The following is a 13,125-nucleotide window of genomic DNA, read 5'->3' as shown; positions in this document are numbered from 1 at the left end:
GTAAATATATTTAAAACAAGGTTTCATAGCATTTTGCATATTAGGGAAATTAAGGGTTATGGGGAAAATGCAGGTAGGTGGAGGTGAGTCCATGGCCAACTCAACCATAAACATATTAAACGGCGGAGCAGGCTCGGTGGGCCAGATGACCTACTCCTGCTCCTACTTCTTATGTTCTTATGTCCTTATGTTCTCTGCTGCCACATAAGCACTGCACTGCAGTATTGTGGGCAAAGATACATTGTGAAAACAATGACATTCTTCACCGTTTTGGATGGAATGGGGTGAAATAAGAAGATACCTGCAACATCTAGATTCACTACCAATGACAACCGACAAAAAGCAGCACAAAACAACACTTTTGGGTAATATGCTTGCAACACAGTCACACTGCACATCATACTTACCACGAAAATTAAATCAGAGTAACTATTGGGAGATGGAAAGATTACAACAATTATTCAATTCTTCCTCCACGGATAAAAATGAAAAAAAAAAACATTATGGAACTTAAATTGGAATTATTTTATTGTTGTCACATGTACCGACATATAGTCATTGAAATGTGTGTTTTTCATATTGCGCATACAGCTCACATCATTAGATGGCGAGGGAGAACAAACGAACACAAGAATAGAATGCAGAATAAACTGCAACAGCTACAGAGAAAATGCGAGTGTAAACAATAGAAGGCAAGGTCATAACGAAGTAAAATGTAGGGTCAAGAGTACATCGTGTTCTTCTGGGGATCCTTTTGAAATAGTCTGTAACAATCTCCTGAGGAAATAGAGGCGTTGTTGAGCTTTCTGAGACGTCGTGTCTACATGATTGGACCGGGATAAACAGCTGGTGATGTTTGCTCCTTCGAACTCAAAGCTTTCACCCCCTCTTGCTCAGTACTGATGCTGCAAACAGGAAGATGCGCACTGGTGAAAAAGTTTGTTGTATTTACACCATGGCACTTAACTTGCATTTCTCTTTCCTGTATATTGATCATTGTTATCATGATATGGCCAACTAAGGTAATATAATCCACAGATTTGTGGATGGAGTGAGAGCGGAATCTGGCCATGCAGACGTTGAATGTTGAAGGAACAGGACAGGGGCAGAGGACCCAATCTTGTGGAGTATCAGTGGTTAGATTGCAGTCTTTTGATCGGCAGGTCAATGATCTAGCCGCAGAGGGAGGGATTATCCGACAGTTTCGGAATATGGTGATGGGTTTGCATGGAATTACAATAGTGATTAACGAAAAAAAAAGAAAAAACTATGTGACTTCGATACTTACTTCCAAAGCTGAAAATGTTTCCACGTTGACATATCAATGAACTAACAGCTTGCAATTTTTCTTCAAGTCAAAGATAATATTAGTTTGCAGCACATCATATGAATCAATTATTACTACTCGGTCAAAGATCAGCAATCCTTCATCAAATGTGTAATGGTAATTCTTCAAAGGTTCAATAAGAACACCTTTTCACAGTCATTTCTGAATGGTTAATAATGGGACAATGACCCCAATGACCACATCTGTTAATCTCAACGAAACATATGACCAGAGTTGGATATATTATTTTTTTTAAGAACTTTGTAACATCCTCGTTCAAATAATTAATGAAGTATTAAGGATTACAGCCAATATTTTAAACACTCAGTGCGAACTTTGTAATTGAGAAATAGTAATAAAGGAATATCACTGCTAGTATTCAACATTAAAACCGCAATAATAAAAGAAAAGCCTTAAAATCAAATACCTGAATCGGTGGAAATAGCGGGACGTCTGGGCGTTGCTGTGAAAACAATTATTGGACAAATTTCAGCCACTTCTTATTTTTTTATGATTTTATTTTTCAGTGGTTCCTAATTCCGTATTCAAGAAATCAGTTGAATAGAACATAAAATTTGCACAAATATACCGACCGGAACAAACAACAAAGACATCTTCCTTGTGACCACAGTCATGTTGACCGAGTGCAAAGGAAGGACAACTGGACAAAGGAGATTCACTCCCTTTACATTTCGCTTCATCCAGCCAGTTATCACCGATGCTATGAATCATTTCATCCGGCACTTGTGTCCATAGGGCAGAGCCACAGCCCAATTGCCTACAGACAACATTGACATTTGCCATATCCCAGGAATCATCACATTCAGTGCCCCAGGTATTATTGAACAGTATCTCCAACCTTCTGAACAATTGGCATTGCTGCCAAAAAGATGCAACTGCAATTCTCAGTGAAATAGGGAAACAATTATAATGTATCAATCACAACTTTGAAACGAACCTTACACTGATATTGTAACTTGTAGCAATGAACAGCTGCTAACCTTGAGTACCAGGTACATTTCGTGAATCGCAGGATTTTACGCTGCAACTCTCCAGTATTCTGGCCTCTGATGACAAGAGAGAAAATAATTATTGTTTATTTTTTATCATCTGCGTTTAAAATGAAAATCATCAGGTAATGGATTTCCTCTGTTACCTTCACATACAACTCCTGCATCCTCCCTGTGGTCACAGTTGTGTTTTCCCCATGGGTCAGCACGACACTGCCAAAAGGTCCTCTCGTACGAAGAACATTTTAACTCATCCAGCCATATTGGACCATTTCCCTTTCCATATTGAAAGGCGTCATATATAATGGATATCAGGGGTCCGCATTTCATCTGTTTACAGATCAAGTTCGCAGCATTTTTATCCAGTGTTTCGGAACAAACTGTTCCCCACGTCCCATTGTACCGCACTTCCACTCTTCCTTCACATCGCCGATCTCCATTCATCAGGCGTATTTCTTTGTGTTCTGAGAACAAGGCAGTTAATGCAAAGGTCATCGCAATGTTCTCATACAGCAATAAACTGCAATTGCTTTTGTAGAACAGAAAATTACATGTGATATATATCAGGAATACATAAAAAATATAAATCCCTCTCCCGAAACACACATAAGGGAGTTGAACATATTGAAGGATAATCAAATCAAGAATAAGACAGAGGATTATTCCAACAATGTTGCTGAATGTGGAGAAGGGAAAGAGTTCTGTTGGTGAAATTGTGTTAGGTTTTCTGGGAATTGTGAACGATCATGCAGTGAATCTGGGTACTGGTTTGGTGGAAGATGAAGAAAAAGATTTTGTTTTATTATTGTCTGAACATGATGAGAGAAGTGAAGAGAGATCTAGAAATAAATGGACGGAACGAAACAATAAAGGTCCATTGAAAAGTTTACAAATAACTATCACCGGTACAGCTTTTCATCGAATCACCCCTCAGTGTATCATCTGTCCATTCCGCAGACCCCATCTATTAAATTGCAGATAACTTCCTTCCTTCCAGGACTCAAACAGTCTTCAAATTTTCAGCAAAGATTCTTCTACACTTATTCAATTCTGTATATCTTGCAGTTATTATTGTCTGTGTTCACTATTTGGTCTCTCCTTGGCAGCTTGATCGCTCTGATCAGCACCTGCATTCAATTCGCAAAAGTTTCGCTTAGGTGCGCTTTTGGTTCCTTATTAACATCACCGATAGCTCCTACTCTTCTTTTTTTCAACACCATTCCACACTTTAGTTGAATTATCAAATGCAACAGAAGCTGTTGAAACAATGCTTTAACATTTTTTTTCGAAATTATTAGGTTATGAGAACACTCAGTCCTCTTTTATTGTCATTTGGAAATGCGTACGTGCATTAAGAAATGATACAATGGTTCTCCGGAGTTTTATCACAGAAAACAGGACAAACCAAAGACTAACACTGACAGAACCACATAATTATAACATATAGTTACAGCAGTGCAAAGCAATACCATAATTTGATAATGAACAAACCATGGGCAATGTAAAAAAGTCTCGAAGTCCCCGATTCGATCGACTCCCGAGTCCACAATAGCAAGCGCACAAAAAGAGAGAAGCTTCCTGCAATAAACTTCCAGGCACCGTCAAAACTTGCCGAAGCCTTGGAAGCAGCCGACCACAGCCGACACTGAGTCCGTCCGTCCGAAAACTTCGAGCCTCCGACCAACCCCTCCGATACATTCTCCCAAGCGCCATCCTCTGCCGAACGCCTTCGACCTAACCCCGGCCGCTGAAACAAACAAAGCCAAGGATTCTGGGCCTTCTGCTCCCGAGATTCCGGTTACCACACAGTAGCAGCGTCTGCGAAGCGGGCATTTCAGAAGATTTCCAGATGTTCCTCTGCAGCCTCATGTCCGTCTCCATCAAATCAGAATTGTGCACGGTCCCCTACTTGACAGATTACAGATAACATTCACCGGAGAGGCCGCGCGCGCTGCCGCCGCGCCGCCATCTTCTCCTCCTCTTTCATTTATTGCTCGAGATTCAACATCGTATTGCCCAGAGTTGGGTATTTACATGTTGGCATCTAACTGTATAAGACCTGATCCTTTGTTTCCTATTGTTGCTTCATTTTTTTTTAGTTCAGTACCGGAGCTATTAGCGTAACGCTGTTTCAGAACCAGCCAACCGTGATCGATACCGCCGCTATCTGTAAAGATTTTGTACGTTCTCCTCGTGACCACCTGGTTTGTTCTGGCTGCCCCAATCTTTATCCGCATTACAGGGAAGGACGTCTATACATCACGATCTTACCATAAGCAACACGTCAGGTAAAAGAACATGGCATAATCCGATCTGGTTACTCGAACTGTTATATTAACTTATACGTCTTCATGCAATCAGTGGGTTGCCATTGTTCTAGTCACCAGCCCCTTCGTCTTCTTTGCTGCTCAAAAATGTATGTCCGTTCCTTTTTGCAGCCCTGATGAAGGTACTTGGACGCAAAATGTTAATTGTTTTATCACCTAAATGCAGTGGGAAACATTACACAGACAATCCTTTGCCAATGCTTCATCTGGGTGCTGTAAATTGTTTCCCACATCTTCAAATTGAACATTCCCATACCGCACGGCAGGTAATGAGCACAATGGAAGTAGCCTTACCAGAACACGAAACTGTCACATCTTTTTTATGGGTGCAGTCATGTTGGCCCCATGGAGCTGAGGGACATTTCCAGAGATGCGATTCATTACCAGAGCAATTCACTTCATCCAACCAAATTATTCCAGTACCTTGACCACAGCAATCAAGAATTATTTTTTCCTCCAAAACATATCCACAACCCAGTTGCTTGCAGACCACATTAGCGTCAACCTGATCCCAGGAGTCATCACAAACTGTTCCCCAGGATCCGTTGTAATAGATCTCCAGTCTTCCAGCACATGCATCATCACTTCCGGACAGCCTTAATTGCAAGTGGCCTGTTGAACAGAAATGTATGAGATTTTTATTTCCACAGCAAATTGATTTAATCACTTCGTACGCATATCTACAACTTTCTCAGAAATTATATTTTGAAAAGAATTGTACAATGATATCACCGAATATTCAATGCTGCCGATACGCAAGTATCAGTTTTAAAGGCAAAACAGCAACAAAAAGGTTGGATGAATCTGGTAGTCATCGAGCGCGGTTCGGAGTTTTCCACAGAGGCGGGAATCAAGACACCGATTTAAATCTGAATCAGGTAATCACAGGCTACCTTTGTAGAAAAAAGGCAGACATTGAATTTGCCAGGTGCGGTTTTCTTTGGCAACGGAACTGTATTCAGGACTACATATCAATCATAGTGTCAAACATTGGCCATTCTACTCTGGGGTTTCATATCTTTTCTCCGGACACTTTCATTGTCTTTCGCATATTCACCTCCCTCTGGGATTCCTTGCAGCTTGAAGGATGCGGTCCCCTTCCTGGGCAGTGGGAAGATCAGTGGATCAGAGCGTATGGAAGCGATTTTCTTACACTGTCGTTCGAGTCTAAAATCTCCGGCAGCCCAATTACAATGACTTCGGGACAATGTGAGATTGTGAGATGATCCAATTGGCCCTTTTTCCAGCAGCTGATAAGGAACTAATGAAAATGTTGCTGTGCCTTCCTATTTATGTGATCCTCACAGTCAGAAGAATTTCGTCCAAATTTAAAATGGGACGATATTATTTTGTGGATGGTGATGCATCTGTGCTGTTTGCAATTTTCTACCGGCCTGTCTCATTGATTGTACTGGTCGGGTATTTGTTTAAAATATACTGATTCCTAAAGTCGAATATGTGACATTACCAATGAAGAGAATTCACATCAAACAACAGAACAACAGTAACATATGGATATTGGATGTTACAAAAGGCATGATTGATTGTCAGAAGTTAAGAAGTTGATCACATTTCTGGAGAAACGGACTGGGTCATGAATGTCATCTTTGAATGACGAAATCATCACAAGCTGCTTCACCTGACTCTTCCTCTGATGCACTATTTATTTATAATGGGAACAACGGTTAGACATAAATTTCTATCCCAACGACTCGTGCACACAATTGTCTTCACCTTCTATGGAAATCGCAATATCTCCAGCAGTTACACTTAGATCTCACCAAGCTGAAGTTGTAAATATTGTGCAGAATTATTTTTTGTCTGCAAAATGGTGTCAGGAACAGTTCCAAGTTTAAATATCACCCCCCCCCCACCCCCTCATCTCTTCCATCGTCACTTCTGTTCATATTCTAGACTGGAAAATGTCAAATTATTGTACTGTCATGTGTTAAAGAATGTCCAAAGATTCTGGTTTAAATGCTGTAACAGGAATACATTCAAAACAGATCTACAGTTCTACAGTACGGGAATGTTTCATTAGCACGGAAAGCATCGTACATCATTCTCATTGAAGACCAGAAATTCTGAATTCAACATGATATGTTCAGATATATGGATGTCTTTTTTTTTGTTTGTTTCTTCATCATGGGGTGTTAAACACTGTGATGATACGACATACAAAATTGGCATTCACCCTGGTATACTGTGCTCACAGAAACGAATCCACCTGTACTCACCCAGACTCTCACTCCATTTTCCGTCTCACATTGCCAATAACTTGACCATGCCTCCATTCTACTCTTGCTGCTTTTCACGAAGGGAAGATTAGAAATAGTGAATTAATTCGTCTATCTGGATGCTGCAGATATGCATTGCGCAGAAAAGCAACAACAGTGCCCTGTAATGACTGCATGGAAATAGAACATGGAACATGTTGTGCCGACCCTCAAACCCTACCTCCCATATAAGCCCCCACCTTAAATTCCCCCATATACCTGTCTAGTAGTCTCTTAAACTTCACGAGTGTATCTGCTTCCACCACTGACTCAGGCAGTGCATTCCACGCACCAACCACTCTTTGAATAAAATGCCTTCCTCTAATATCCCCCTTGAACTTCCCACCCCTTACCTTAAAGCCATGTCCTCTTGTATTGAGCAGTGGTGCCCCGGGGAAGAGGCACTCGCTATCCACTCTATCTATTCCTCTTATTATCTTGTACACCTCTATCATGTCTCCTCTCATCCTCCTTCTCTCCAAAGAGTAAAGCCCTAGCTCCCTTAATCTCTGATCATAATGCATACTCTCTAAACCAGGCAGCATCCTGGTAAATCTCCTCTGTACCCTTTCCAGTGTTTTCACATCCTTTCTATAGTGAGGCGACAAGAACTGGACACAGTACTCCAAGTGTGGCCAAACTGGAGTTTTATAGAGCTGCATTATTACATTGCGACTCTTAAACTCTATACCTCGACTTATGAAAGCTAACACCCCATAAGATTTCTTAACTACCCTATCCACCTGTGAGGCAACTTTCAGTAATCCGTGTGCATGTACCCCTAGATCCCTCTGCTCCTCCACACTACCAAGTATCCTGCCATTTACTTTGTACTCTGCCTTGGAGTACCACCTCAAATTTCTCCGGGTTGAACTCCATCTGCCACTTCTCAGCCCACTTCTGCATCCTATCAATGTCTCTCTTCAATCTTTGACAAACCTCTACACTATCTACAGCATCAGCAACCTTTGTGTCGTCTGCACACTTGCCAACCCACCCTTCTACCCGCACATCCAGGTCGTTGATCAAAATCACGAAAGTAGAGGTTCCAGAACAGATCATTGTGGGGCACCACTAGTCACAATCCTCCAACCTGAATGTACTCCCTCCACCACGACCCTCTGCCTTCTGCAGGCAAGCCAATTCTGAATTCACCTGGCCAAACTTCCCTGGATCCCATGCCTTCTGACTTTCTGAATAAGCCTACCATGTGGAACCTTGTCAAATGACTTACTGAAATCCATATAGATCACATCTACTGCACTACCCTCATCTATATACCTGGTCACCTACTCAAACAACTCTATCAGGCTTGTTAGACACGATCTGATCTTCACAAAGCCATGCGGACTGTCCCTGATCAGACCATGATTCGCTAAGTGCCCAGAGATCCTATCTCTAAGAATCTTTTCCAACAGCTTTCCCACAACAGATGTGAGGCTCACTGGTCTATAATTTCCCGGACTATCCCTACAACCTTTTTTGAACAAGAGGACAAATTTCGTCCCCTTCCAATCCTCCGGTACCATTCCCGTAGACAACGAAGGCATAAAGATCCTAGCCAGAGGTTCAGCAATCTCTTCCCTCGATTAGTGGAGCAGCCTGGGAAAATTCCGTCAGGCCCCGGGGACATATCCGTCCTAGTGTATTTTAACAACTCCAACACCTCCTCTCCCTTAATATCAACATGCTCCAGAACATCAACCTCACTCATATCGTCCTCACCATCATCAAGTTCCCTCTCATTGGTGAATACCGAAGAGAAGTATTCATTGAGAACCTCGCTCACTTCCACAGCCTCCAGGCACATCTTCCCACCTTTATCTCTAATCGGTCCTACCTTCACTCCTGTCATCCTTTAATTCTTCGCATAATTGAAGAATGCCTTGGGGTTTTCCTTTACCCTACTCGCCAAGGCCTTCACATGCCCATTTCTTGCTCTTCTCAGCTTCCTCTTAAGCTGCTTTCTTGCTTTCCTATATTCCTCAATAGACCCATCTGATCCCTGCTTCCTGAACCTCACGTATGCCGCCTTCTTCCACTTCACTAGATTTTCCACCTCACTTGTCACCCATGGTTCCTTCACCCTACCATTCTTTATCTTCCTCACCGGGACAAATTTATCCCTAACATCCTACAAGAGGTCTGTAAACATTAGCCACATGTACATAGTACATTTCCCTGCAAAAACGTCATCCCAATTCACACCCACAAGTTCTAGCCTTATTGCCTTATAATTTGCCCTTCCCCAATTATATTTTTTTCCTGTCCTCTCTGATTCTATCCTTTTCCTTGATAATGCTGAAGGCCAGGGAGCGGGGGTCACTGTCCCCCAGATGCTCACCCACTGAGAGATCTCTGTCCCGACCCGGTTCATTACCTTGTACTAGATCTAGTATGGCATGCCCCCTAGTCGGCCTGTCCACATACTGTGACAGGAATCCGTCCTGGACACACTTAACAAACTCTGCCCCATCTAAACCCTTGGAACTAATCGGTCACCAACCTATATTAGGGAAGTTAAAGTCACCCATGAAAACAACCTTGTTATTTCTGCACCTTTCCGAAATCTGCCTCCCAATCTGCTCCTCTGTATCTCTGCTGCTACCAGGGGTACTATAGAATACTCCCAATAGTGTAACGGTACCCTTCCTGTTCCTGACTTCCACCCATACTGACTCAAAAGAGGATCCTGCTACATTACCCACCCTTTCTGTAGCTGTAATAGTATTCCTGACCAGTAATGTTACCCCTCCTCCCCCTTTCCCCCCTCTCTATCCCTTTTAAAGCACAGAAATCCAGGAATATTGAGAATCCATCCTGCTCTGGTGCCAGCCAAGTCTCTGTAATAGCCACTACATCATAATTCCATGTATGTATCCAAGCTCTCAGTCCATCACCTTTGTTCCTGATGCTTCTTGCATTGAGGTGCACACATTCCAGCCCTTCTACCTTGCTGTCTTTACACCGTTTATTCTGCTTCTCTTTCCCCAAATCCTCTCTATATGTTAGATCTGGCTTTACTCCATGCACTTCTTTCACTGCTCTATCGCTCTGGGTCCCATCCCCCTTGCAAATTAGTTTAAACCCTCCCAAACCATGCCAGCAAACCTACCTGCAAGGATATTGCTCCTCCTCGAGTTCAGGTGCAACCCATCCAAACTGTACAGGTCCCACCTTCCCCAAAAGAGATCCGAATGATCCAAAATCCAAAACCCTGCTCCCTGCACCAACTCCTCAGCCACGCATTCAACTGTCATCTCCTCCAATTCTTACCGTCACTGTCACGTAGCACTGGCAGAAATCCTGAGAATGCCACCCTTGAGGTCCTGTTCTTCAGCCTTCTGCCTAGTTTCCGAAATTCATACTTCAGGACCTCATCCCTCTTCCTGCCTATGTCATTGGTCCCAACATGTATTACGACTTCTGGTTGCTTTCCCTCTCGTACCAGGATGTCATGCACCCGGTTAGAGACATCCCGGACCCTGGCACCCGGGAGGCAACAAACCATGCGGGTGTCCTTCCCACGTCCACAAAATCTCCTGTCTGCTCCCCTGACTGTAGAGTCTCCAATAACAGCAGCTCTGCTCTTCTCCGTCCCACCCTTCTTCACCACAGGGTCAGAATCGGTGCCGGAGGCACTGCCACCGTGGCTCACACCTGGTCGGTCGTCCCCGCTAACAGTATTCAGGAGGGTAAACTTATTATTCAGGGGAATGGCTACGGGGGTGTTCTGCACTACCTGTCTGCTCACCTTCGCTTTCTCCCCTTGACTTTCACCTAACTACCTGCTTCTGACAGTCTAGGTGTGACTACCTCCCTGTAGTGAATACATGGAAATTCTACCAACCGAAATCCCTTTCAGTGTAAGTCCTTTACTTTAATTGCCATCAGCTTCCATGTTTATGCAAAACAAATGTAAAATGCACTGATTTAAGATGCCCACATTTTCTCTATTCTGATATCATTAAATAAATCTGTTAAGAACACAACGCACAATTAAAGCGGTGTAAACTTATTCCACCTATCACCGCAAGACTGTTCCTCCACAAAACACCATGATGGGTAATCTATACAAGCCACAAGATTTCTTCTGTTCCTCTTCCCTTTAACCCTCATTTAAAACATCTATTTACCTCCACATGTAATATTTATGTACTTCTCGATAAATATTTCTGATCACACTGACTCTTCTACCCTTTGTATCAGTGAAATCCAGGCATTACTACCTTATTATAAAATAACTTATCTGAGCCGAGCAATAGTTCACTTCCCCAGGCCTTTGAGCCATGTGCATTGATGTATGATTCTTATCGGTGAAAATAAACTACAATAACAGTGGTTGATTCACACTGGATATTCTATGTTTGAATAAGTCACGGCATTTCACATCCCCAAGAAAATTTCAATCAGTACAGCCAGTTGGTACAGATTGTTATCGGACTACTCTGGAAAAGAGGAATTGTACAGCTTATTCCACTGTTATGCAGAATTTATTGAAATACAGATTTTAAACTATAACCTTTTCTAGTCACTAGTTCAAATAAACAAACTTTACAGAGTGAGCATTGTACACATCTGCACTTTCATGTAGGTCTTCTCATTTTCCCCAGAGAAACAATATAGTCTACGTTTTCAGTTCTGACTCAATTTGCATACTTGGTCCGATCTATTATGGAGTCAAAGTCTCATGGAGATCCATAACATAGAAAGATGCTTTTCGGCCCATCTAATAGTAGCCCGACTATTATTTTCTGAGGTCACATCTATTTGTAATAGGTCTATTGCCCTCCATTCTCCTTCCATCCACAGATGTATTCATTTTTTTCTTAAATGCTAAAATCGAACCCTAGTCCACCATGGGCAGTTCTTTCGACAGTTTTGGTCCCTTCCGCGAAGGTACCCCTCCGAGTCTGCTTAAATATTTCACCGTTTTACCGTTAATCTCTCGCAAATAGTTTTAGTCTCACACACTTCAGTGGGAACCTACAGCTTACTTAGGCTGTTCTATAATCCTCATAAATTTCTTTTATGTTACAAAATCTCTTGCCATTGTCCAGAGCTCCAGGTCTTGAAGTTCTCACATATTCAGCTTTTCCCTATAACTCTTCAAGTTCTGGAAACATAATTGTAAATTTTCTCTGAACTCTTATAGTCTTGTTAATGTTTCATGTAATCAGGTGAACAGAAATGGACATAATACTGCAAATCATTACTCATAAATGTCTTATTTCATCAACGTTCTAATCACCTGATCACCATCCAGGCTAATGAGCTATGATGAATATCGAGACCCTCTCCGGACTCACCGACCTGTTGCAGCCTTCAGCGTGGAGATGCTCGGGCATCGGCATACAGACCTGGTCCAGTTCGTTATCTGGTACTTTATCCGACTGTCCAAGAAGGAGGAGCAGGCAGAGAAACGGCCGCCCGGCGATGCCGATGCCTGTGCCATGCAGACCGATTCCAATGGCAATTACGGTGACACAGAAACTTGGACTAATTGGGACTTTGAAGAACTAGTTGTTCAGAGATTAAACAGAAGAGTGTAATAGATACATGGAAGCATGGAAATCGACAGCATATTGCAAGCTCTTCGGCCCACGATGTTGTTCCGACCATGTATCGGACTCTAGAAACTGCCAAGAATTTCTTAACTCATAGCCCAGAATTTCTCTAAGAGTCTCTTAAAAGACTCTATTATATCCACCTCTACCACCGTCACTGGCAGTGCATTCCACGCATCCACCACTTTCTGTGTGAAAAACTTACCTCTAACATTCCCTTTTTACCTACTTCCAAGCACCGTAAAACTATACCCCCTCATGTAGCCATTTCAGCCCTGGGAAAAAGGCTGTGACTGTCCAGATGATCAAAGCTTCTCATTATCTCATACATCTCAATGAGGTCATCTCTAATGCTCCGTCGATCCAAGGGTAAAACGGCTCCGTCATTCACTTTATTCTCATAAGGGAAGCTCTCCAATCCAGGCAAAATCCTTGTAAATCTCCGCTGCACACTGCCTTTAGTATCCATATCCTTCCTGTAATGAGGTGACGAGAACTGAACACAGTACTCTAAGTTCTTACATACCTGTAGCATTATCTCATGGCTTTTGAACTCAATCCCACGGTTACTGAAGGCAGCACACCATAGGCTGTCTAAACAACACTGTCCACCTGCGC

General features: G+C 42.5%; 1 protein-coding gene across 3 annotated transcripts in view; it reads right to left on the bottom strand.

The window, feature by feature from the left end:
- LOC140201797 (scavenger receptor cysteine-rich domain-containing protein DMBT1-like) overlaps positions 1-13,125 on the bottom strand; it is a 76,656-nt gene that overhangs the window by 20,627 nt on the left and 42,904 nt on the right. For 2 of the 3 annotated variants that reach the window (XM_072266486.1, XM_072266487.1), the window contains 4 exons: positions 4,959-5,276; positions 2,484-2,801; positions 2,329-2,394; positions 1,755-1,790 (listed from right to left, as the gene is read on the bottom strand). In XM_072266486.1, coding sequence (XP_072122587.1) covers positions 1,755-1,790; positions 2,329-2,394; positions 2,484-2,801; positions 4,959-5,276 — 738 coding nt within the window. Of the gene's footprint in view, positions 1-1,754; positions 1,791-2,285; positions 2,395-2,483; positions 2,802-4,958; positions 5,277-13,125 lie in introns of all 3 variants that reach the window. The other variant, XR_011886965.1, reaches the window with a different exon arrangement.

The sequence above is a fragment of the Mobula birostris genome, chromosome 8 (assembly GCF_030028105.1).
Source record: "Mobula birostris isolate sMobBir1 chromosome 8, sMobBir1.hap1, whole genome shotgun sequence".
NCBI classification, from domain to species: domain Eukaryota; kingdom Metazoa; phylum Chordata; class Chondrichthyes; order Myliobatiformes; family Myliobatidae; genus Mobula; species Mobula birostris.
This window is presented reverse-complemented; position numbering and strand designations above follow the sequence as displayed.